General features: G+C 39.3%; 1 protein-coding gene across 3 annotated transcripts; it reads left to right on the top strand.

Moving 5' to 3' along the window:
* Positions 1 to 109: 109 nt before the first annotated feature.
* LOC308335185 (uncharacterized protein) lies at positions 110 to 11,381 on the top strand. Of its 3 annotated transcripts, none has more exons than XM_080792199.1 (8): positions 110 to 218; positions 4,662 to 4,778; positions 5,482 to 5,620; positions 5,722 to 5,876; positions 7,048 to 7,147; positions 9,007 to 9,093; positions 9,942 to 10,081; positions 11,262 to 11,381. In XM_080792199.1, the coding sequence occupies exons 2-7, from the start codon at positions 4,701 to 4,703 to the stop codon at positions 10,058 to 10,060; spliced, it is 678 nt and encodes a 225-aa protein (XP_080648325.1). In that variant the 5' UTR covers positions 110 to 218; positions 4,662 to 4,700; the 3' UTR covers positions 10,061 to 10,081; positions 11,262 to 11,381. The 3 variants fall into 3 exon arrangements, with proteins under 3 accessions (XP_080648325.1, XP_080648323.1, XP_080648324.1); XM_080792197.1 differs by lacking the exon at positions 110 to 218 and adding an exon at positions 3,622 to 3,722; XM_080792198.1 differs by lacking the exons at positions 110 to 218; positions 11,262 to 11,381 and adding exons at positions 3,622 to 3,722; positions 11,121 to 11,134.
* Positions 11,382 to 27,883: the final 16,502 nt, after the last annotated feature.

Genomic DNA, 27,883 nt, shown 5'->3' with positions numbered 1-27,883 from the left:
ACTTTTTTTCAACGCTCTAGAGGGTACTCTTATTTTGAAGAGATCGTCCACCGCAAGTCTTAAATTAGCTCACTAGATTAGCTCACTAGACAGTGCCACCATTGGCATATGACACTGGGACGGAGTAATGTAAACAACTACGCCAACAAAGGAACACTTCAGTGTTTACAAAACAACCAAACGTTTATTTTGTTTAAGCACCTGGCGGAGAACACAAGGTACAGTACAGTTGATCATTGCTGCTTTGTATTATTTGCAATAATATCTTTATTTTTGCATTTGTGTTACCTCGCGTTAAATAGCCTTCCTTTGAAGTGAATGCGTTTCTGACGATCCATTTTCAGACAATTTGAGAAGCCTCAGGTAAACGTCAGTATACATGAATAGATGGGTTTAGACTTTATTTCTTGATAACCGTGAATGAATGGACTAAAGTGTACATTTAAAGCAGTTAAACCTTGGTGTAATACTTGTTTGTTAAAGGGTATAGTACATTAACACAGTAACTTACATGTCATGGTTGTTGGGTTAAAAGGATACAAATATATGTCTATGGTGATTTCTATTTCATGTTTGCACTCTAGAGAGGAGATTGTTTAAAGCAATTCATGATGTTATTGTTTGATTGAAATATTTATTAACAGTTTGCAGAATGACAGTACATTTCAAGCACAAACTCAATACATAGACTGTTAACTGTGAGTGGACGACCCAATTAAGCATTACTGTAGCTGCCCCTCGATTGATAAAAGAATGACAAGTTTGGGTGGTCTCGACGGGTGTGTTTATTGTTCCAACACCATGAAAACTATAAGGATATAGAATAAATACAGTTACTTACAATCAAATAATCTCATATAGTTTCACTACTAAAATCTGTGCATTAAACTTGTCACTTCGGCAGTACAATCAACAATTAAAATGGTTAATTTATGGTCAATTATAAATACAGTGATACAAAACTCAAGTCATTTCAATTATAAGACAAGGAAAATGCACAATAACCAAAAGTACCACAACCAAACGAAAACCAAACAAATACAATCATGAATGATATACTCCAAATGGAAACTAGACAAATAAATAGTCATGTATACCTCACTCTGCGTATCGAGGGTGCTAAAGGGCTGCAGAACCAACTTGAACCTCAGGGCACATCAACAGTTAGCCCCTCTCGGAACCCTCCGAAAGCTTTTATGATTGGACCTAGCTTTGCGTAGGGTTCCTGGACATTACAAAATTTTCTAATGCGATTGTTGGAACGTGGACCTAAGCAAACTCCTCGTTTAGTCGATCTGCGCGGTATTACGCCGTTTTTACCTGTTATGGCTTACGAATGTGCGAACTATAAGTACCTTACATACCTCTGAGAAAATCTCCTGTGTCGCGGAAGCCGTTAAGTATTTTTAATCCATGTTTGATTAAAAATGTCGCTTTGATTTCTTCTTGTTTATTTACCGTTTATTGTACCGCCTCCCGATGTGCGGTTGGCTTGTGCCGGCTACGTCATAGCTATATCTCCACTAGCTAGCCAGATAGGCGGTACAATGAGGTGTCAATAAACAAGGTAGGAAGAAGCGACATTTTTAATCAAACATGGATTAAAAATACTTAACAGCTTCCGCGACACAGAATCTTTTCTCTTTACGTGTTTACATTGTATTTGTGTGTGCATAACTGGTGGCAGCCCAGCGTGAACCAGGACCCAATGGGTAAAGTCATAAAAGTGTCAGAAACTTTACTACATTTGGGTTCTGCTTGTGGGGCTGATCAACAGTCACCGATGGTCACATTTACACATAGTGTGACGGACAGGCACTGTAGACAATAGACAACTTCAGTCACTAAAAGTTCTCTACCACTGCAAATGTCACAGGCTTCAACACTGCTTAATCAATAAGAGTACAAACATAATAAGAGTCACATAAACAGTCAAACATTTCATACCGTGTGGTCTGGTGCAAACACACACACACACACACACACACACACACACACACACTGGTGCTCTCTCCCTCTGCTCACTCTGGAGTCTGGCTGTGTGAAATGAGTCTATTGGTCTGAGGTGAGTGAAGCTAACAGGCTTCAGCTATATATGGATAGATAACAGGAGGTGTCAAAGTAAAAGTATACCAAATTACAGGAACTAAAGAAATTATTGCAGAACCAACTGTCACTGGCAGTTACAATATTTACTGTCTACTCTACTACATTGGTGTGGGCATATTTTGCCACTATATTTCCACTCACAGAGACAATACAAATGTAATAATCATTAAGCTACTAATATAGACTGAAGAAATTAAAGCAGCTGAAATAAAGTGTAACGGCTGAAATAAAATCAACCTGGGGGCTGCATTAAATTAAGATGATGGCCACATGTGGCCCCAGGGCCACCAGTTGCCCATGCATGCCATGGTATACTACTATTGGATTTATTGATTAACTGAACTGACCGGGTGGGTGTTTCTGCCCAAATCAAGTGCATGGCTGGTGTTCAGCTGCACTACTTCTTGAAAGGATGTGGGCTTGTGCAGCTGAACACCAGCCATGCACTTGATTTGGGCAGAAACACCCACCCGGTCAGTTCAGTTAATCAATAAATCCAATAGTATAGTATACCATGCATGGGCAACTGGTGGTTTCGGACATTATGACATCAACCGCAAGTCGTGAATAATGAGGAACGCATTTAGAGCTTGTGGTCTATATGTGGTCACTGTAGTAATATTCTGTGTTCTGTCTTTCAGATGAGGCCATCGATGAAGAATCCTTTGGGTACCTGGATCTTCAAAGCCTTTTGGTAATTTCCCATAAGGTTTCATGTAAACAAGTATTTGACCATTTAAAGTTTAAATGGTTTTTACAATTATGAAAAACATAATTGTAAAAAAGCCAAAGAAGTTTAGGGATAAAGGGTTTAGCACTGACGAAACTAGGGCCCCACGACTCTTCACCAAAAATCTAATCTAATCATGTCATGTGTCCTGAGCTTGTAGATCTGCTATTTTCACAGAATGTTCACTCCCAGAATAGGGAAGCTTGGCTTTAAAAGGAGGACAGTGTGAACATGCCCAGAGACATATTCTATACAATCAATTGCCCATACACCTATATGTATTTCATAGCAAGAAATATAATGAAATGTTATGATTGAAATGTTGTGTTGTTGGTTTTCCAGGTGGGGACAGGCGAGGTCTCTGCAGCGTGGATTGGAATGGTATTGTTTGGTATTACAGATGGACAAGCCATGTAAGTTCTTTGGGAATGCATTGCATTTGATTGTATTGACCACTAATGCTCATAAAGATCACCTTTGTATAATTTCACCAAACAAAAACACAATTTTTACAGAGTAAAACTTGATCATTGATCATCATTGATTTGATTAAAGATTTATTTTAATGAATGAAAACTTGCAGTTTCCATTGCTTTATTACTCTATTTATTGTGTTAAATATTCTATGTATAGTTTTTAATGGATTTGATCTAACTCTAAAGCTCTGTTTTGAATGCTGCTATATAAAGCTATTATTATTATTATTAGTAGTAGTAGTAGTAGTAGTAGTAGTAGTAGTAGTAGTATGATAAAGAATGACAATATACAACTTCTAACCTCAGGTGGATGGACGAGTCTCCTGTCATCTATACTCACTGGGATGCAGGCGAGCCCAACAATGCTCACGGGGAGGAGTTCTGTGTGTCCATGAACAGACGTCAAGGTATAGTCTACTGACTGTGTCAATTCATTCATTTAGAATCACTGAATGACCAGACAGTGGTCTTGTGGTTAGAGTGTCCTGAAACTGGGAAGTCGTGGGTTCGATCCCCGGCCGGGTCATACCAAAGACTGTAAAAATGGGACCCAGTGCCTCCCTGCTTGGCACTCAGCATCAAAGGGTTGGATTGGGGGGGTCAGTCCCTGCTTGGCACTCAGCATCAATGGGTTGGATTGGGGGGTCAAATCTACTAATCAAATGATTCCCGAGCGCGGCACGGCTGCAGCTCACCGCTCCTTGGCTGCGGCTCACCGCTCCAAGAGATGGGTCAAATGCGGAGAACATATTTCACTGCGGTAACGCGTGCTTAAAAGACACAGTTGTACGACAACAATAGCAGATGTACAAGCTCACAATGCATCGTATTGTAAGCTTGTAAATTATCTTAGTATTACATGCCAGAATAGAGACTCCAGTGTTATCACTTAAACTCTTAAACGCCGCAGTCCCGCTACTAAGGGCAACACAAGGGCACCAGAAGAGAATTTCCCGTAGACGTTTCAACAAGTATTTATTTAAAGACCGTTAAAGCCTCGGACAAAGCCACCTCGGATGATGTCAAATCATGACAATAAGCAAACTTTTTTGGGCCAGACAAATAATTTGACAGAAGAAAAAAAAAAAAAAAAAAGTGTTGTACACAGCTTAAAGGTCTTTAAATAAATACTTTCTGAAACGTCTATGGGAAAATGAATGGGAAATTCTCTTCTGGTGCCCTCGAAGGGGGTGGGACTGCAACACTCTATTCTTGTATACTTAGTGAGATTTAGAAAAAAATAAATGTAAGAATCTTAAACATCACCTGACATACCCAACATACGGACGACAGAGTTAATGAATAGCCCTGGATGTTCATTCTATTGTACGTGTCTGTTCCTTCAGGAGGGTGGAATGATATGAACTGTGGCATACGAGCAGGGTATGTGTGCAAGAAGTACCCTGGAGACATCCACACCCCTCCGCCACCTACACAGCCTTGGGAAGGCAACTGTCCTACAGGTAAACAAGCACATCATGCGCACACAAACGTAATTTGTTTGATTCATTTTGCAATCCCTAAGCTATACCGAATGTCCAAACCGGGGATTTTAACCCAGGTTTCCCATGCGAGCGCCAAAATGTATACTGCTAAGCTAAAACAGAATATTAAGCTTCCTCTTGTCCCCCAGTTGTACCTACTAAATGGTGCATTTATATAGCGCCTTTTATCCAAGGCGCTTTACATAGATTGGGCATTACATTCACCCATTCACGCACACATTCATACATCGATGGCAGAGGAAACCTTGCAAGGCACCAACCTAACCTGCACACCGGGAGCAATTAGGGGTTCAGCGTCTTGCTCAAGGTCAAGGAGGACACTTCGACACTAACTCTGGTGGAGCCCGGGATCGAACTGGGAACCTCATTCTTGGGTATAGCTGTTCTACCGGCCATTCTACCACTGAGCCACTGAGCCATCTCAATAGAAGAGCAGGGAGCTCATGCAGCTGCAATCACTGCAGTTGTGTTAGTTACAGTACATTGCATTAACATACTGTACTGTACTCTAAGATAAAATGTGTCAATCAATCAATCAATCAAACAAATCAGCTGGAATAAATGCAGCTCAATCTGTAGCTCACCAAAATCTAATGTCTTGTGAAACACTAGCCCGAGTTCTTTCCTTTTCATAATAACGCCTTTGTCTTTGTGATTGCAGGTTGGCTGCGTTTCAACAATAAATGTTTCCTGTTCAGAGGACAAAAGGATGACATTAAAGCCAACTGGTCCTATGCTCGCGCCTTGTGCAAGGGCACAGGAAGGAGATCTGGCTGTAATTGACAGCCAATATGAAAACGGTAAGGCGATCAGCGAGAGCGAAATAATTAATGAATCCCTTCATTTAAACGTTAAAAGCGGATCAGTGGGGTAACTTTTGCCATGTTCCTCTCTTCAATAGACTTCGTGACCAGCCATCTCAGGGACTTGCAGCTCCCAGCATGGATTGGCCTGTCGGATGTTTTGGTGGAGAACCAGTATGGATGGTGTGACGGTATCAGTCCAGTACTGTACACCAACTGGAACAGCAATGAGCCCAACAATGTGGGAGGGATGGTGAGAACCCTATTGGGTATTGCCATACCTATTGGGTATGGCACTGTTTCCCAAACAGCGGGACAGGGCCCATTAGTGGGTCGTGGACACGTTTTATGGGTCCCTTGATTATTATTATTATTATTATTTTTATCATTTCAAAACATTTTCAAAATAACGTTCCCAAAAAAGCAAACATTTTCATGAATAAAAACTAAATTCAATGATTACATGAAGCAATCAAAGAAAACATCTAAGAAATTCCATAAATTAGAAAATCTACAAGACCTTGTAGATCTGCTATTTTCACTAGTTTGTGTCGCGGGGAGACAACAAATTCCTCTTTTGGGTCACAGGCTAAAAAGGTTGAAACCACTGTATTATAGAACTTGACTTAACCCATGCTAGAATGCTTTCTTATCTGTCTTACCTTTCTTTGTAGTTGTTACGTCCCCACCAAAGAGGTCCAGGTGTTTTTTTCCCTACATAAGCCCTCAATGAATTGCATTGAATTGAATGGGGCTATGGGGTGTTATGCTAATTCGCTTATTTCCATCGAAAGAAGTAGTAAAGTGTGCCGCTTGGGATATTATTTACATTATGAAGAAGAGATATATACAAAGAAATTATAATTTTGAGCGATGAAAATAAGCGAATTAGCACGACACCCCATAGCCCCATTCAATTCCCATTCAATTCAATGCAATTCATTTAGGGCTTATGGTAGGGGAAATAGCCAATAAGGAGCTTTTGCACAAAATAACACCTGGACCTCTTTGGTGGTGACGTAACAACTACAAAGAAAGGTAAGAAAGCCTTTTAGTATGGAATTCTCCTTTAACTTGACTTGACTTAACCCATTCTGACCGGGAACCCGTTTTGGTGTTAGCATCATGTTATGCTTTAGCTATTGAAAAACAGCAGATCTACAAGCTCATAGCGCGCCACCGAGTGGCGCGCTACGAGCTTGTAGGTCTGCTATTTTTGAAAAATCGAAGAGCGTCTGACATTTTCAGAATCTGATCTCAGGTCAGAATGGGTTAATCAGACCAGTGTGTGTCCAGTGGAAACCTCGTGTGAATCTGATCTCAGGTCAGAATGGGTTAAGTCAAGGCGAGTTCTACAACACAAATGTGTGCTGGATTATTTGTCTACCTAAATAGCTTCAGGTTGTATTTTTACTCCTCAACAGGAAGACTGCGTGACGATGACTCACCACCACCTGGTGAGCGGGAAGTGGAACGATGACGCCTGTACCGAGGAGAGGAGCTTTGTGTGTTCCAGGAAGAAATGTCAGTGCTCACTGTTTTACAGCTTCACTCTGGGCTAATCTGACTGGCCAATATCCAGTGGTGTCAAATAAGTAGTCAAATGTTTTCCTCGAGTAACGGTATCAATACTGCAATGCAATCTGTTAGTTGTAAGTAAAGTAAAAGTCTCGAATTCAAAATGTACTTTACAGTACAAAAGTATTGGTATCGAAATGTACTTTAAAGTACCAAAAGCAGAAAGTACTCTCGTGTGTGCCGAATCTGGGTTGTACATGGTTTGTTGCACTCCCTCTGGTGTTGTGGGTGTGGACTTCGTTTACATTAAGGAAGTATTTAGACAGTTACATGGGTATCTTGGTGGTGTATCGAATCTTGTGGACTAGACCCATTGCAAGATGCTGTACTCTGTCGTCGACCCTAAGCCATCCCAGCCTGTCAAAGTGGGCAGGGGTGAGGTTGGTTCGGGGGGTGAGGCCAAGTAGGAGCCCGGCATATTATTTTTTTTGAGGTCTGGAGCCTTGTTTTAAGGGCCTTTGAGGTGCTGTGGTACCACGAGGTGGATGCATAGTCAAAGAAACCTTGTACGAGGGCTCCTGTTAAGGTCTTCTGGGTGTTTTTGTTGACCAGTGAGGAGATCCTGTAAAGGAATCTTGTTCTTTGATTGACTTTTTTGATTACGTTGCTGGCCATTTTATCACCGGAAAGATTGGCCTCCAGGATGGAACCTACTACAGAGCAGAGCGGCAACGTATCATTGCCGCTTGAATAAATACATACCGGTACATATGCCTACAAGGCTAAAGATAGTCTACCGAGTCTAAGAGTTCCATTACATCTCCACTGTAACGCACTATCCTGAACAGTCTTGCAGAAAACGGCGAGTTTTGAGAAAACAGACTTGACAGGTTTACTTCTGTGAAGCATTTATTTCTGTGAAGCATTTATTTCATATTTACATGTCGATTTCAGCTCTGACACTTATTTCAGACATGCTCTAGTATGTGAGGAGTCAGCCTGTGCTATTAACTCATTTTGCGGGCTGACAAAAAGTTCTACTCGGGTGAAAAGCTGGGATGTGCATGATGGCAGGCTCAGTGAAATCTGGTCACATATGAATATAAACTTTTAATTTCTTCATGGCTTTTAGGCTTCATAAAAAACATGTTGCACAACAAGGCAGATGTGACTAATTATAGCCCTAGAATGTCTGTTACATACATTGCATTATTTCACATACCAGAGCCATATAGATCAATGCTGTAGACTTGCGTTTGCAGCGGCAGCATGGCGGTGTAAATGTGGTCGGCGCTCCGTGTGTACTCTCTCAATAAATGTATATAGATATGAAAGTTGACCATATCTGACTCCCAAGTCTTTGAAATAAAGACTTGGGAGTCCGATATGGTCCTCAACTTTCATATCCATGTGAAGTCATTATCATAAAATGTTTGTTTAGTCAAATATCTCCACTTTTTCACAAGCTGCACCTGGACGGTTTTCTCTCCGGGCAAAGGCACTCGGAATGACATCTAGACTTAATTTATCCAAAATTCCTTTGACCGTCGCAAACGTCGTCAGGGAAACGCAAGTTTGGGGCACAATAGGCAGGTGGTGTGATTAATTACCCAGCACCTATCGCAAGCACCTGCCGATTGTGTGCTTCCCTGGTCAATTTGTGTTGGGTGTGGTCAGAGGAAGATTTGGTGAATTAATTCTGTACCCCCTTTGCCCGGAGTGAAAGGTGTCCGTGTGAATGCGGTGGAAAGGTCGAGATATTTGACTAAATACACGTTTTGTGCCAGAACTTTCACATGGATGTGAACCTAGAGGACAATATCTCACTCCACGTCCCCCTCCCGGCCTACATGCCCTCGGTCCAGACGGGCTTCACGGAGCTCAGCCCGGAGCAGATGGAGAGACTGCAGCAGGAGATCAGAACCATCAAGAGCAGCCACAGGAGAGACCGCGTGAGTTGACTCTTTAACCCATTCTGACCTGAGATCAGATTCTAAAAATGTCTGTTTGAAAATGACAGTTTTCTGAAAAAAGCCATGTTTCTATGTCAGTCGTCAGTCATTTTTCAAAAATAGCAGACCTACAAGCTATGAGCTTGTAGATCTGCTATTTTTCAATAGCTAAAGCACAACATAATGCGAACCCCTTTTGGTGTTTTAAAAGCATTATGTTATACTTGAGCTGTTGGAAAAAATAGCAGATCTACAAGGTCATAGCGCGGCACCGAGTGCCGCGCTATGAGCTTGTAGGTCTGCTATTTTTTTTAAATCGTGAAAATGCGGCACAAATCTTTGAATATATATTCTTTCGAAGTCGGGCCTAAATGGGTTAAAACCCATTTTGCGATTCTACAAAATGTCTTCTAAGATATTCTAGATATTAAAATTATAATTGTCAGGCCTGGGCCGTGGCTCAGCGGTCCAGGCACCTTGGCTGGTATAATCCAGTCTGGCAGTGTGGCCGCGGGTTCGACTCCCGATCCCGACGGCCTTTACTGCATGTCACCCCCCCCATCTCTCTCCCCATTTCCTGTCAGCCTACTGTCTGTCCCTCCATAAAATATATAAAATAAAGGAGAAAGCCACAAAAAAAATGTAATTGGTAATGAATTTTGCACATCTTTTTCACGATTAAAAAAGTAATAGCCAGCCCTGTGTGATGTCTGTGCTCAGACAAGAGGCAAAAAATAAACCCTATTTTTATGTTCTACTTTGTGAGCGCGTGTGCGTGTGTGTGTGTGTGTGTGTGTGTGTGTGTGTGTGTGTGTGTGTGTGCCTGTGCGCGTGTGCGTGCGTTGCAGGGTCTCCAGGACAGTGGTCATCGGGTGACTCCAGTGTCCAGTGGATCAGGCCTGCTGCTCAGCCAGTCTCATCTGACCTCAGCCCTGCTGACCACCAGACCCTCGCTCAGCAAGGCTGACTGGACCTCGTACAGCAACCTGTGAGTACAACAAAAAACAACACATGTATTTCAAGGACTTCCATAACTCTGAGAATGTGCAAAGTAAAACAGTGGCCTATACAATTTGGCGGCGCATACATACACACACACACACACACACACACACACGCACCTACCAACCTCGCACCCTCACACACCTCCGCCCCTTAGCGACACCTGCATCACAGGCCACCGTTCTCACTGTTACCCCACTGGCATGCTTCCTCTAGCTACCGCAGCAACACAACAAACAGTGGCCTATACAATTTGGCGGCGCATACATACACACACACACACACACACGACACACCTACCGCCGCAACACAACAACAGTGGCATACAGTACACAGCATGCAGCGCAACACACTTTCTTTCACGGATTTCGCAACGCACGCGTGCGTGGGTCACACACTGACGGAGCCGTGGGTCACACACGTTGCCTTCCGAAGTTCCGCCAGGTACCAGCCCAGGTAAATAATTCCTTCCAGGCAGCTATACTTTTGCAACGCACGTGTGTGTGTGTGTGTACTTTCGCCACGCGCGTGTGTGTGTTTCGCTACTTTCGCAACGCACGTGTGTGTGTGTGTGTGTGTGTGTGTGTGTGTGTGTGTGTGTAGAGAATGAGCCACTGTGCCACATCATAGTTTACGGTAATGCATGGGGGGGAGTTCCCCCATGTCCCCAGCTACATTATAATTTAGAACCCAATGGAACCACACCAAATTAACTGATTTACACTCAATAGTAATGGGGGTCTCATGTAACTCAGAGACAGCGACATACAATTGACCCATTTACACTCTCACATTTAACAGACATACAAATGCCATTCAATGGGGGGCTCCACAGGCATCTTCACCTTTCAAATGTCTCCACGTATATTTGTTACATCTGTGTGTGTGTGTGTGTGTGTGTGTGTGTGTGTGTGTGTGTGTGTGTGTGCCAACACTATGTACTATTTACATTACTGCAAATAACTGATTAAATCAAGTCAATAGTCAATACACAACTCCACTGCCTTACATACCGTACTTCCCAGACCATCCCTGCAGCCCGTGTATCACCCCTATTACCTTCATAATTGTTCACTATCTATTACATTACTGCAAATAACTGATTAAATCAAGTCAATAGTCAATACACAACTCCACTGCCTTACATACTGCTCTGTACTTCCCAGACCATCCCTGCAGCCAGTAACGTGTGTAGTTTGTGTACCTGCCCAACACGCTATCTTCACATCCTCTACACCACTGCGACTCATGGATACCACAATGGATACTACAACACCATCCTCAGACAAAAAAGGTACACATTTATTTACTCTGTCTGTGTGTTTCCTTCAATCCACATTATGTCTGTGTCATAGCCAACGTGTGCTGTCCTTTACATAGTATGCCGTACGATATGGGCTCTAGCCCATGGTCCAAAATGATGAGAAACGAGGATAACCTTTTTTTTCAAAAAAAAAAAAAACATGGGCTATAACCCATCGTTTTTTTCATTTTTTAATTTTTGTCAAATCCTCAAAAATGATGAAAAACGGCGTGCTATAGTATGCCCTACGATATGGGCTATAGCCCATGGTCCAAAATTATGAGAAACGAGGATAACCTTTTTTTTTCAAAATTTCAAAAAACATGGGCTATAACCCATCGTTTTTTTCATTTGTTTCAAATCCTCAAAAATGATGAAAAACGGCGTCCTATAGTATGCCCTACGATATGGGCTACAGCCCATGGTCCAAAATGATGAGAAACGAGGATAACTTTTTTTTCCAAAATTTCAAAAAACATGGGCTATAACCCATCGTTATTTTTCATTTTGTCATTTTTTTTCAAAGCCTCAAAAATGATGAAAAACGGCGTGCTATAGTATGCCGTACTATAGCCCATATCGTACGGCATACTATGGCACGCCGTTTTTCATCATTTTTGAGGATTTGAAAAAAATGAAAAAATGAAAAAAACGATGGGTTATAGCCCATGTTTTTTGAAATTTTGAAAAAATAATTTAGCCTCGTTTCTCATCATTTTGGACCGTGGGCTATAGCCCATATCGTACGGCATACTATAGCGCGCCGTTTTTCATCATTTTTGAAGATTTGAAAAAAATGACGAAATGACAAAAACGATGGGTTATAGCCCATGTTTTTTGAAATGTTGAAAAAATAATTTAGCCTCGTTTCTCATCATTTTGGACCGTGGGCTATAGCCCATATCGTACGGCATACTATAGCGCGCCGTTTTTCATCATTTTTGAAGATTTGAAAAAAATGACGAAATGACAAAAACGATGGGTTATAGCGCATGTTTTTTGAAATTTTGAAAAAATAATTTAGCCTCGTTTCTCATCATTTTGGACCGTGGGCTATAGCCCATATCGTACGGCATACTATAGCGCGCCGTTTTTCATAATTTTTGAAGATTTCAAAAAAATGACAAAAACGATGGGTTATAGCCCATGTTTTTTGAAATTTTGAAAAAATAATTTAGCCTCGTTTCTCATCATTTTGGACCGTGGGCTATAGCGCATATCGTACGGCATACTATAGCGCGCCGTTTTTCATCATTTTTGAAGATTTGAAAAAAATGACGAAATGACAAAAACGATGGGTTATAGCCATAGAGTTATTATACAATAGAGAAGACACCCAGAGGAAATCCTGAAGCGCAATGGACATAGTGGCCGAAGAAGGTATTGCAGTTTGGTAAGGTTTGGTCCTCAAACACATGAACGCGCACTAGGCTCCGCCCACTCCAGCAAGTTTCAGCCAGCTCTCTGAGCTCTGCCCCAGAGCGGAGCGCTGAGTGAGAGACCGACCGCATTAAAACCAGGAAATGTCGCATCAGGACTTTTGCTAATTACTTATTATTCTGTGTATATAAAATATAGATAATTTGTCTAATCTCTAGTTACATCAATATTGTTCTTGTAAAATAGTTGGTTTGTGACCAAGTATTAAGATTATAAAGATCGCTTATGTCATTTTGACTGCCAGGGACTTCCCATTCACTTACCATAGGCTTTTTCTGTAGAACTCCCGAGTCCGAATTAAAAAAAAAAAAATTAAATAGCAGCTGTACATGAAATGTTAATGTTGATTTAGCATCAACATGATTATTTACCGATATAAATACATGGTTTGATAACCTACAAGTAGGCGAAAGTCATTTTCTGCCAGGCGTATGTCTCTCCATCTACCCCGTCTTCAAGCCTCCATCCCTGGGCAGAGGTTGAATGATTGACTGGTGGTCGTGGAGCTCTGTGCAGTGCCGTCTCTTTACAGTCTAAAATCAATGGTTAAATTATTCCATAACACTGAAAATGATCAATTTTCCAATTAAAATCAAATTATGGTTAAGTGTGTAAATTACATTTATTCTGTTTGGACAAAGTGCAGTTAAGAAAAGGTGGAGATCAAGGAAGAATTTCTCAATGTCACATGTGAAGTGTAAAACTGGGAATTTCACCCAAGGAATCCATGATGAAGTGCTAAGATAACCACAATAATAACCCAGATTCGTATTGATGTGCTTACCGAGATAATCAAAATGCTTTCATTTTAAACCAACCTCTGAATTAAAACATTGGGTTCTGCAAAAGTCACAGATCAAATTGCAATGATTTTTAAAATAATCTATTATTCACACTGGATAAACAACAGTGGGACTGGAATACTGTACATCCAGTTTTGAGACATATTTCCTATGCACATATATGAACCTGAATGGCATAGAATAGCCTACGCAGCATTTATTCTGCATATCAGATATTGGAATATGTTCATATTGTCTAAAGAACCAAAAACAATATCTGTCTGGTCAAGCAGTAGATCATGTATGATTTGGTATTTTTGTTAGTAATATGTCTAAAAAGTCATTGCTCATAGTGGTGCGCAAATTGGCATGACAAGTGTCAAAGTGCTCTTTTTTAAACTATATTGACATTCTTTTTCAATTACAATTTTACAATTGGGACAATATTGTCACACTTTAAATATTATTTTGTTATATAAATATATAGTTTGTATTACATTTGTTGGTTGTCTGATACATATTTAATATTTATTATATTTGCATTCATAGTGCTACAAGTGCTATGAAAAAGAACCCATCATTTATTGTATTTTGGCATTTTATTAGAGATCTGTAGCATTATTATTTAATAGTTTAGAGTGGTGCTGTGACCTTGCATTTGCCATGCAGGCTTAAAGTGTTCTTCAGAGCTAAAATTGTTCTACATTGTCATTGGTAAAGTGTATTTGTAAAATGTATGTAGCCTATATTTTCACTTTCTTCTAAATGTGAATTAGCAAAAGTATAAAGTCCCTTTAAAAGCAAATATTCAACTGCAGCACTGCACCACACCACACAATAACACAAGTTGGAATGAACTTCAGTTTATTGCATTAATATTATATTATATGGTGTGTAAACAGTTCATAGAGGTGTATAAAAATAACGAATTTAAAGAATCGGATACATCCATGTTCTTAATCTATTCAAAATGCTAATATGATAAAAACAGCTATGGTTTTATATTTCCTTTCCGAAAACACTGGGGGGGGCAGACGATCCTATACCATCTATGCCTGGCATAGACTGTACGCCTGACGCTGACCCGATCCAAAAAGCTTTCTACCCAATACCGCCCCCAGCTGGCAGTGTCAGGTTAAGACGAGTCTGCTGCCAACATAGCGATGCGCGTTCACCACGAGTAGCACGCACACGCACACACGCACGATGCTAGTTCATGTGTCGGTCGTCGCGCGTTCATGTGTTTGAGGACAAAAATCCAGAATGCACACTGCTCCTAAACCGGAAGGAGGAGTGGATTCGCCTCATGCGCTTCTGAGCAACTCAATGCAAGTGGACGGGAGGAGAACTTGGGTGTCTTCTCTATTGTATATATACTCTATGGTTATAGCCCATGTTTTTTGAAATTTTGAAAAAATAATTTAGCCTCGTTTCTCATCATTTTGGACCGTGGGCTATAGCCCATATCGTACGGCATACTATAGCGCGCCGTTTTTCATCATTTTTGAAGATTTGAAAAAAATGACGAAATGACAAAAACGATGGGTTATAGCCCATGTTTTTTGAAATTTTGAAAAAATAATTTAGCCTCGTTTCTCATCATTTTCGACCGTGGGCTATAGCCCATATCGTACGGCATACTATAGCGCGCCGTTTTTCATCATTTTTGAAGATTTGAAAAAAATGACAAAATGACAAAAACGATGGGTTATAGCCCATGTTTTTTGAAATTTTGAAAAAATAATTTAGCCTCGTTTCTCATCATTTTGGACCGTGGGCTATAGCCCATATCGTACGGCATACTATAGCGCGCCGTTTTTCATCATTTTTGAGGATTTGAAAAAAATGACGAAATGACAAAAACGATGGGTTATAGCCCATGTTTTTTGAAATTTTGAAAAAATAATTTAGCCTCGTTTCTCATAATTTTGGACCGTGGGCTATAGCCCATATCGTACGGCATACTATAGCGCGCCGTTTTTCATCATTTTTGAAGATTTGAAAAAAATGACGAAATGACAAAAACGATGGGTTATAGCCCATGTTTTTTGAAATTTTGAAAAAATAATTTAGCCTCGTTTCTCATCATTTTGGACCGTGGGCTATAGCCCATATCGTACGGCATACTATAGCGCGCCGTTTTTCATCATTTTTGAAGATTTGAAAAAAATGACGAAATGACAAAAACGATGGGTTATAGCCCATGTTTTTTGAAATTTTGAAAAAATAATTTAGCCTCGTTTCTCATCATTTTGGACCGTGGGCTATAGCCCATATCGTACGGCATACTATAGCGCGCCGTTTTTCATCATTTTTGAAGATTTGAAAAAAATGACGAAATGACAAAAACGATGGGTTATAGCCCATGTTTTTTGAAATTTTGAAAAAATAATTTAGCCTCGTTTCTCATCATTTTGGACCGTGGGCTATAGCCCATATCGTACGGCATACTATAGCGCGCCGTTTTTCATCATTTTTGAAGATTTGAAAAAAATGACAAAATGACAAAAACGATGGGTTATAGCCCATGTTTTTTGAAATTTTGAAAAAATAATTTAGCCTCGTTTCTCATCATTTTGGACCGTGGGCTATAGCCCATATCGTACGGCATACTATAGCGCGCCGTTTTTCATCATTTTTGAGGATTTGAAAAAAATGACGAAATGACAAAAACGATGGGTTATAGCCCATGTTTTTTGAAATTTTGAAAAAATAATTTAGCCTCGTTTCTCATAATTTTGGACCGTGGGCTATAGCCCATATCGTACGGCATACTATAGCGCGCCGTTTTTCATCATTTTTGAAGATTTGAAAAAAATGACGAAATGACAAAAACGATGGGTTATAGCCCATGTTTTTTGAAATTTTGAAAAAATAATTTAGCCTCGTTTCTCATCATTTTGGACCGTGGGCTATAGCCCATATCGTACGGCATACTATAGCGCGCCGTTTTTCATCATTTTTGAAGATTTGAAAAAAATGACGAAATGACAAAAACGATGGGTTATAGCCCATGTTTTTTGAAATTTTGAAAAAATAATTTAGCCTCGTTTCTCATCATTTTGGACCGTGGGCTATAGCCCATATCGTACGGCATACTATAGCGCGCCGTTTTTCATCATTTTTGAAGATTTGAAAAAAATGACGAAATGACAAAAACGATGGGTTATAGCCCATGTTTTTTGAAATTTTGAAAAAATAATTTAGCCTCGTTTCTCATCATTTTGGACCGTGGGCTATAGCGCATATCGTACGGCATACTATAGCGCGCCGTTTTTCATCATTTTTAAAGATTTGAAAAAAATGACGAAATGACAAAAACGATGGGTTATAGCCCATGTTTTTTGAAATTTTGAAAAAATAATTTAGCCTCGTTTCTCATCATTTTGGACCGTGGGCTATAGCCCATATCGTACGGCATACTATAGCGCGCCGTTTTTCATCATTTTTGAAGATTTGAAAAAAATGACGAAATGACAAAAACGATGGGTTATAGCCCATGTTTTTTGCAATTTTGAAAAAATAATTTAGCCTCGTTTCTCATCATTTTGGACCGTGGGCTATAGCCCATATCGTACGGCATACTATAGCGCGCCGTTTTTCATCATTTTTGAAGATTTGAAAAAAATGACGAAATGACAAAAACGATGGGTTATAGCCCATGTTTTTTGAAATTTTGAAAAAATAATTTAGCCTCGTTTCTCATCATTTTGGACCGTGGGCTATAGCCCATATCGTACGGCATACTATAGCGCGCCGTTTTTCATCATTTTTGAAGATTTGAAAAAAATGACGAAATGACAAAAACGATGGGTTATAGCCCATGTTTTTTGAAATTTTGAAAAAATAATTTAGCCTCGTTTCTCATCATTTTGGACCGTGGGCTATAGCCCATATCGTACGGCATACTATAGCGCGCCGTTTTTCATCATTTTTGAAGATTTGAAAAAAATGACAAAATGACAAAAACGATGGGTTATAGCCCATGTTTTTTGAAATTTTGAAAAAATAATTTAGCCTCGTTTCTCATAATTTTGGACCGTGGGCTATAGCCCATATCGTACGGCATACTATAGCGCGCCGTTTTTCATCATTTTTGAAGATTTGAAAAAAATGACGAAATGACAAAAACGATGGGTTATAGCCCATGTTTTTTGAAATTTTGAAAAAATAATTTAGCCTCGTTTCTCATCATTTTGGACCGTGGGCTATAGCCCATATCGTACGGCATACTATAGCGCGCCGTTTTTCATCATTTTTGAAGATTTGAAAAAAATGACGAAATGACAAAAACGATGGGTTATAGCCCATGTTTTTTGAAATTTTGAAAAAATAATTTAGCCTCGTTTCTCATCATTTTGGACCGTGGGCTATAGCCCATATCGTACGGCATACTATAGCGCGCCGTTTTTCATCATTTTTGAAGATTTGAAAAAAATGACGAAATGACAAAAACGATGGGTTATAGCCCATGTTTTTTGAAATTTTGAAAAAATAATTTAGCCTCGTTTCTCATCATTTTGGACCGTGGGCTATAGCGCATATCGTACGGCATACTATAGCGCGCCGTTTTTCATCATTTTTGAAGATTTGAAAAAAATGACGAAATGACAAAAACGATGGGTTATAGCCCATGTTTTTTGAAATTTTGAAAAAATAATTTAGCCTCGTTTCTCATCATTTTGGACCGTGGGCTATAGCCCATATCGTACGGCATACTATAGCGCGCCGTTTTTCATCATTTTTGAAGATTTGAAAAAAATGACGAAATGACAAAAACGATGGGTTATAGCCCATGTTTTTTGCAATTTTGAAAAAATAATTTAGCCTCGTTTCTCATCATTTTGGACCGTGGGCTATAGCCCATATCGTACGGCATACTATAGCGCGCCGTTTTTCATCATTTTTGAAGATTTGAAAAAAATGACGAAATGACAAAAACGATGGGTTATAGCCCATGTTTTTTGAAATTTTGAAAAAATAATTTAGCCTCGTTTCTCATCATTTTGGACCGTGGGCTATAGCCCATATCGTACGGCATACTATAGCGCGCCGTTTTTCATCATTTTTGAAGATTTGAAAAAAATGACGAAATGACAAAAACGATGGGTTATAGCCCATGTTTTTTGAAATTTTGAAAAAATAATTTAGCCTCGTTTCTCATCATTTTGGACCGTGGGCTATAGCCCATATCGTACGGCATACTATAGCGCGCCGTTTTTCATCATTTTTGAAGATTTGAAAAAAATGACGAAATGACAAAAACGATGGGTTATAGCCCATGTTTTTTGAAATTTTGAAAAAATAATTTAGCCTCGTTTCTCATCATTTTGGACCGTGGGCTATAGCCCATATCGTACGGCATACTATAGCGCGCCGTTTTTCATCATTTTTGAAGATTTGAAAAAAATGACGAAATGACAAAAACGATGGGTTATAGCCCATGTTTTTTGAAATTTTGAAAAAATAATTTAGCCTCGTTTCTCATCATTTTGGACCGTGGGCTATAGCCCATATCGTACGGCATACTATAGCGCGCCGTTTTTCATCATTTTTGAAGATTTGAAAAAAATGACGAAATGACAAAAACGATGGGTTATAGCCCATGTTTTTTGAAATTTTGAAAAAATAATTTAGCCTCGTTTCTCATCATTTTGGACCGTGGGCTATAGCCCATATCGTACGGCATACTATAGCGCGCCGTTTTTCATCATTTTTGAAGATTTGAAAAAAATGACGAAATGACAAAAACGATGGGTTATAGCCCATGTTTTTTGAAATTTTTAAAAAATAATTTAGCCTCGTTTCTCATCATTTTGGACCGTGGGCTATAGCCCATATCGTACGGAATACTATAGCGCGCCGTTTTTCATCATTTTTGAAGATTTGAAAAAAATGACGAAATGACAAAAACGATGGGTTATAGCCCATGTTTTTTGAAATTTTGAAAAAATAATTTAGCCTCGTTTCTCATCATTTTGGACCGTGGGCTATAGCCCATATCGTACGGCATACTATAGCGCGCCGTTTTTCATCATTTTTGAAGATTTGAAAAAATGACGAAATGACAAAAACGATGGGTTATAGCCCATGTTTTTTGAAATTTTGAAAAAATAATTTAGCCTCGTTTCTCATCATTTTGGACCGTGGGCTATAGCCCATATCGTACGGCATACTATAGCGCGCCGTTTTTCATCATTTTTGAAGATTTGAAAAAAATGACGAAATGACAAAAACGATGGGTTATAGCCCATGTTTTTTGAAATTTTGAAAAAATAATTTAGCCTCGTTTCTCATCATTTTGGACCGTGGGCTATAGCGCATATCGTACGGCATACTATAGCGCGCCGTTTTTCATCATTTTTGAAGATTTGAAAAAAATGACGAAATGACAAAAACGATGGGTTATAGCCCATGTTTTTTGAAATTTTGAAAAAATAATTTAGCCTCGTTTCTCATCATTTTGGACCGTGGGCTATAGCCCATATCGTACGGCATACTATAGCGCGCCGTTTTTCATCATTTTTGAAGATTTGAAAAAAATGACAAAATGACAAAAACGATGGGTTATAGCCCATGTTTTTTGAAATTTTGAAAAAATAATTTAGCCTCGTTTCTCATCATTTTGGACCGTGGGCTATAGCCCATATCGTACGGCATACTATAGCGCGCCGTTTTTCATCATTTTTGAAGATTTGAAAAAAATGACGAAATGACAAAAACGATGGGTTATAGCCCATGTTTTTTGAAATTTTGAAAAAATAATTTAGCCTCGTTTCTCATCATTTTGGACCGTGGGCTATAGCCCATATCGTACGGCATACTATAGCGCGCCGTTTTTCATCATTTTTGAAGATTTGAAAAAAATGACAAAATGACAAAAACGATGGGTTATAGCCCATGTTTTTTGAAATTTTGAAAAAATAATTTAGCCTCGTTTCTCATCATTTTGGACCGTGGGCTATAACCCATATCGTACGGCATACTATAGCGCGCCGTTTTTCATCATTTTTGAAGATTTGAAAAAAATGACGAAATGACAAAAACGATGGGTTATAGCCCATGTTTTTTGAAATTTTGAAAAAATAATTTAGCCTCGTTTCTCATCATTTTGGACCGTGGGCTATAGCCCATATCGTACGGCATACTATAGCGCGCCGTTTTTCATCATTTTTGAAGATTTGAAAAAAATGACGAAATGACAAAAACGATGGGTTATAGCCCATGTTTTTTGAAATTTTGAAAAAATAATTTAGCCTCGTTTCTCATCATTTTGGACCGTGGGCTATAGCCCATATCGTACGGCATACTATAGCGCGCCGTTTTTCATCATTTTTGAAGATTTGAAAAAAATGACGAAATGACAAAAACGATGGGTTATAGCCCATGTTTTTTGAAATTTTGAAAAAATAATTTAGCCTCGTTTCTCATCATTTTGGACCGTGGGCTATAGCCCATATCGTACGGCATACTATAGCGCGCCGTTTTTCATCATTTTTGAAGATTTGAAAAAAATGACGAAATGACAAAAACGATGGGTTATAGCCCATGTTTTTTGAAATTTTGAAAAAATAATTTAGCCTCGTTTCTCATCATTTTGGACCGTGGGCTATAGCCCATATCGTACGGCATACTATAGCGCGCCGTTTTTCATCATTTTTGAAGATTTGAAAAAAATGACGAAATGACAAAAACGATGGGTTATAGCCCATGTTTTTTGAAATTTTGAAAAAATAATTTAGCCTCGTTTCTCATCATTTTGGACCGTGGGCTATAGCCCATATCGTACGGCATACTATAGCGCGCCGTTTTTCATCATTTTTGAAGATTTGAAAAAAACGACGAAATGACAAAAACGATGGGTTATAGCCCATGTTTTTTTAAATTTTGAAAAAATAATTTAGCCTCGTTTCTCATCATTTTGGACCGTGGGCTATAGCCCATATCGTACGGCATACTATAGCGCGCCGTTTTTCATCATTTTTGAAGATTTGAAAAAAATGACGAAATGACAAAAACGATGGGTTATAGCCCATGTTTTTTGAAATTTTGAAAAAATAATTTAGCCTCGTTTCTCATCATTTTGGACCGTGGGCTATAGCCCATATCGTACGGCATACTATAGCGCGCCGTTTTTCATAATTTTTGAAGATTTGAAAAAATGACGAAATGACAAAAACGATGGGTTATAGCCCATGTTTTTTGAAATTTTGAAAAAATAATTTAGCCTCGTTTCTCATCATTTTGGACCGTGGGCTATAGCCCATATCGTACGGCATACTATAGCGCGCCGTTTTTCATCATTTTTGAAGATTTGAAAAAAATGACAAAATGACAAAAACGATGGGTTATAGCCCATGTTTTTTGAAATTTTGAAAAAATAATTTAGCCTCGTTTCTCATCATTTTGGACCGTGGGCGCCCATATCGTACGGCATACTATAGCGTGCCGTTTTTCATCATTTTTGAAGATTTGAAAAAAATGACGAAATGACAAAAACGATGGGTTATAGCCCATGTTTTTTGAAATTTTGAAAAAATAATTTAGCCTCGTTTCTCATCATTTTGGACCGTGGGCTATAGCCCATATCGTACGGCATACTATAGCGCGCCGTTTTTCATCATTTTTGAAGATTTGAAAAAAATGACGAAATGACAAAAACGATGGGTTATAGCCCATGTTTTTTGAAATTTTGAAAAAATAATTTAGCCTCGTTTCTCATCATTTTGGACCGTGGGCTATAGCCCATATCGTACGGCATACTATAGCGCGCCGTTTTTCATCATTTTTGAAGATTTGAAAAAAATGACGAAATGACAAAAACGATGGGTTATAGCCCATGTTTTTTGAAATTTTGAAAAAATAATTTAGCCTCGTTTCTCATCATTTTGGACCGTGGGCTATAGCCCATATCGTACGGCATACTATAGCGCGCCGTTTTTCATCTTTTTTGAAGATTTGAAAAAAATGACGAAATGACAAAAACGATGGGTTATAGCCCATGTTTTTTGAAATTTTGAAAAAATAATTTAGCCTCGTTTCTCATCATTTTGGACCGTGGGCTATAGCCCATATCGTACGGCATACTATAGCGCGCCGTTTTTCATCATTTTTGAAGATTTGAAAAAAATGACGAAATGACAAAAACGATGGGTTATAGCCCATGTTTTTTGAAATTTTGAAAAAATAATTTAGCCTCGTTTCTCATCATTTTGGACCGTGGGCTATAGCCCATATCGTACGGCATACTATGGCACGCCGTTTTTCATCATTTTTGAGGATTTGGAAAAAATGAAAAAAACGATGGGTTATAGCCCATGTTTTTTTAAATTTTGAAACAACCAAAAGTGTCAAATAATGGTTAGAAGCTGTTTTTCAACAACCAAAAGTGTCAAATAATGGTTAATGGAGTTGGAACAACTGATGTTCAGGAGGAGGAGAAACGCGCATTGGCCCTGCCCTTCACGCCACTCTCCTCCCTCCACGTCAATCTACCTGTCCCCTTTTTATACATGCCAAATACCACCCAGAACCCTCCTTGCTTCGCCCGCGTCGCACACTAGCCGCCTTCCTACAGGCTTCTCGCAGGCTTCTCGCAGTGGATCAAACGATTAAAACAAAACTCTCTCCCATCCTTATCAGGTTCCTGCGGGGGGATTTCGTCCATGCGCACCGTAAGACGAACGCCTTACGACGAACGCCACACGACGAGTGCCATTCGACCTCCTCCCCAAAGACTCCAGGGTCGGCGACCCCCCCGGAACCTACACATCCGCATTCATTCATCCCTCCTTCATCCCTCCATCTATTCACTGTCAATAAATTCCTTAAACCTCCCCAATGGCGTGTTTATTCCTACTAGTGAAGAGAAAGTTTAAAAAATCAAAGCAAATACAGGTAATTCGAAAATGTTATTTTTGTACTTTTGTGTTTCTCTTCTTTATATATTACTTTACTGTTGAAATGTAAAATTTACATTTCAACGAAAGGACCTGTAAATGACAACACAAAAACTAAGGCACTGGTGTCGTACTTCTGGTTTACCGGAACGGGGTGCAACTCCCTGCAGTGCCCTGCTCAATTTGTTGTATTTACATGGTTCATTGGTGTCCATGGTCTCAGAGGTCATCGCTATAGTCTTAATCATTGTTGAGGATTTAAAAAAAAGTGAAAATCGTTTTTTTTATTATTCTTTTCTTCAAATTCAAATTTCAATTCCATTTCCGCAATTCCGCAATTTCCGCAATTTCCAATTTCCGCAATTTCCAATTTCCGCAATTTCCGCAATTTCCGCAATTCCACAATTTCCGCAATTTCCATTTCCGCAATTCCGCAATTTCCGCAATTTCCATTTCCGCAATTTCAGCAATTTCCGCAATTACCCTAATTTCCGCAATTTCCATTTCCGTAATTTCCAATTTCCGCAATTTCCGTAATTTCCGCAATTTCCGCAATTCCACAATTTCCGCAATTTCCATTTCCGCAATTCCGCAATTTCCGCAATTTCCATTTCCGCAATTTCCCTAATTTCCGCAATTTCCCTAATTTCCGCAATTTCCAATTTACGCAATTTCCAATTTCCGCAATTTCCGCAATTTTCAATTTCCGCAATTTCTATTTCCGCAATTTCCGCAATTTCCATTTCCACCATTTCCACCATTTCCGCAATTACCATTTCCACAATTTCCGCAATTTCCGCAATTTCCGGATAACTTTTTTTTTTCAAAATTATAAAAATTGCGGAAATTGCGGAATTTTGAATTTTTTTGAAAAATTGCGAAATTGCGCAATTTTCCGCAATTTCGCAATTTTTGAAATTTTGAAAAAAAAAGTTATCCGGAAATTGCGGAAATTGCGGAAAATGAAAAAAACATGGGCTATAAGCCATCCTTTTTTTTCTAACACTCCGCAATTTGCTAATGTTTCCCATCCTTTCCGGTAAATACAACACATTGAGCAGGGCACTGCAGGGAGTTGAACCCCGTTCCGGTAAACCAGAAGTCCGACACCAGTGCCTTAGTTTTTGTGTTGTTCATTTACAGGTCCAGGTGTGCATATACATGTGCGCCTGTGCGTGTGTAGGTGCACGCTTCAATATAACCCATCGTTTTTTTAATTTTTTCAATATTGTCCAATTCTCCATGAGTAGCTGTCTGTCTGTCTGCCTGTCTATGAGTAGCTGTCTGCCTGCCTGCCAGCCAGCAAGTTGGTTAACAGAAAATAAATTGTTATGGCTGAGTAAAATAAAATACAATATCCATTTCCACCATTTCCACCATTTCCGCAATTACCATTTCCACAATTTCCGCAATTTCCGCAATTTCCGGATAACTTTTTTTTTCAAAATTTCAAAAATTGCGGAAATTGCGGAATTTTGAATTTTGAAAAAAAAAGTTATCCGGAAATTGCGGAAATTGCGGAAAATGAAAAAAACATGGGCTATAAGCCATCCTTTTTTTTCTAACACTCCGCAATTTGCTAATGTTTCCCATCCTTTCCGGTAAATACAACACATTGAGCAGGGCACTGCAGGGAGTTGAACCCCGTTCCGGTAAACCAGAAGTCCGACACCAGTGCCTTAGTTTTTGTGTTGTTCATTTACAGGTCCAGGTGTGCATATACATGTGCGCCTGTGCGTGTGTAGGTGCACGCTTCAATATAACCCATCGTTTTTTTCATTTTTTCAATATTGTCCAATTCTCCATGAGTAGCTGTCTGTCTGTCTGCCTGTCTATGAGTAGCTGTCTGCCTGCCTGCCAGCCAGCAAGTTGGTTAACAGAAAATAAATTGTTATGGCTGAGTAAAATAAAATACAATATCCATTTCCACCATTTCCACCATTTCCGCAATTACCATTTCCACAATTTCCGCAATTTCCGCAATTTCCGGATAACTTTTTTTTTCAAAATTTCAAAAATTGCGGAAATTGCGGAATTTTGAATTTTGAAAAAAAAAGTTATCCGGAAATTGCGGAAATTGCGGAAAATGAAAAAAACATGGGCTATAAGCCATCCTTTTTTTTCTAACACTCCGCAATTTGCTAATGTTTCCCATCCTTTCCGGTAAATACAACACATTGAGCAGGGCACTGCAGGGAGTTGAACCCCGTTCCGGTAAACCAGAAGTCCGACACCAGTGCCTTAGTTTTTGTGTTGTTCATTTACAGGTCCAGGTGTGCATATACATGTGCGCCTGTGCGTGTGTAGGTGCACGCTTCAATATAACCCATCGTTTTTTTCATTTTTTCAATATTGTCCAATTCTCCATGAGTAGCTGTCTGTCTGTCTGCCTGTCTATGAGTAGCTGTCTGCCTGCCTGCCAGCCAGCAAGTTGGTTAACAGAAAATAAATTGTTATGGCTGAGTAAAATAAAATACAATATCCATTTCCACCATTTCCACCATTTCCGCAATTACCATTTCCACAATTTCCGCAATTTCCGGATAACTTTTTTTTTCAAAATTTCAAAAATTGCGGAAATTGCGGAATTTTGAATTTTGAAAAAAAAAGTTATCCGGAAATTGCGGAAATTGCGGAAAATGAAAAAAACATGGGCTATAAGCCATCCTTTTTTTTCTAACACTCCGCAATTTGCTAATGTTTCCCATCCTTTCCGGTAAATACAACACATTGAGCAGGGCACTGCAGGGAGTTGAACCCCGTTCCGGTAAACCAGAAGTCCGACACCAGTGCCTTAGTTTTTGTGTTGTTAATTTACAGGTCCAGGTGTGCATACGCATGTGCGCCTGTGCGTGTGTAGGTGCATATGTGCATTTGTGTGTGCACGCTTCAATGACCACTGTTGGACCCCATGGGGATCAAGGACCTCTGGGAGCCACCCATAATTCTCAACGGTCACAGCGAACTCTTTTTTTAATTTATTTTTAAACATCTGTTTATTATGATTTTTGGCATAAAAGCATTTCAGTAATGATTAACCATAAAATTACAGATCGGACAAAAAATAGCAAAAAACATACAAACAAGAGACTTACAATAAAAGGAGACAAAACATAACTCAAAGAAAAAGACAAAAACAATAAAATTATAACTGACAAGGCTGATGACTACACGGCATTCCGAGGACAGAAACAACATCACTATAAATTCAAAAAAACATTTCTGATGTGAAAAGGAAGACATATGCATACATGTGTACCCACATAGAAAATACAGACGACATATATTAGACGACATTACGGGGCAGAACAACATTCAATTACACCACTTCAGTCCAATGTAACAAGCATCTCAATAATGGGCGACCAGGTTTTTAGATAAAGGTGTTCTTTTTTCGACAAGGTGAATCTAATTTTCTCCATATGCAGCACTCCTCCCAGCTCCCTTAGCCACATGTCAACTGTCGGAGGTTTATCCGATTTCCAGGCTTGTAGTATTAATTTCCTAGCTAACAGTGTTGCGAGTGAGATGGCCTGTGCCTCGTATTAGTTTTTTACTTGATCTGGTTCCATCACACCGAAGAGTGCAACTAGAGGTGCCGGGGGGAAGTCTCTTTTATAAGCTTTAGCCAAGAAATCAAAAATTTCATTCCAGAAACGTTGCAATTTATGACATTGAAGGAACTGATGAGACAAAGTCCCTTGTTCCGTTAAACACTTTCCACACATGGGAGAAGAATCTTTAAAGATTTTGTTTAATTTAGTTGGGGAATAGTGCAGCCTATGAACAATCTTAAATTGAATCAGAGAGTGCCTAACATTGATAGAGCTATGGTGAATGTTGGTGATACAATCCTCCCATACTCCATCTGAAATCTCTATGCCTAATTCTCTTTGCCAATTGTCCTTAAACAAGCTTGAGGATGGGTTAACCACAGTCAGCAAGGTGTCATAGAATTGAGAGAATGCACCTTTTTCAAAGGGCTCAGTGTTGAAGAAACTATCCAAGACTGGATGACTGGGTTGTTGTTGATATTGTGGGACATGCATTCTAAGAAAATGTCTCAATTGCAAGTAACGGAAGAAATGTGATGATGGGAGCCGGAAGGATTCTCGTATTTGTTGAAAAGAGGCAAGATAACCTTTACCACGACCTTGATTAAAGTATACATTTCGGAGATTCACAATACCTTTCTCCTTCCATGACATAAAAACCGGGTCTGCCAGACCCGGCTGAAAAGCCGGATTGGAACATATAGGAGAATCCAAATATATTTTAGGAGCCTTTGTCAATGCTAAGACCTGAGACCATATTTTCAGAGAGTTTTGAATTATGGGGTTATGTCCATAACTACTTTTCTTGAT

The sequence above is a fragment of the Protomyctophum bolini genome, assembly GCF_963924005.1.
Source record: "Protomyctophum bolini genome assembly, chromosome: 20".
Taxonomy (NCBI): Eukaryota; Metazoa; Chordata; class Actinopteri; order Myctophiformes; family Myctophidae; genus Protomyctophum; species Protomyctophum bolini.
The sequence above is the reverse complement of the archived record's forward strand: the minus strand, read 5'-3'. Positions and strand labels throughout refer to the sequence as shown.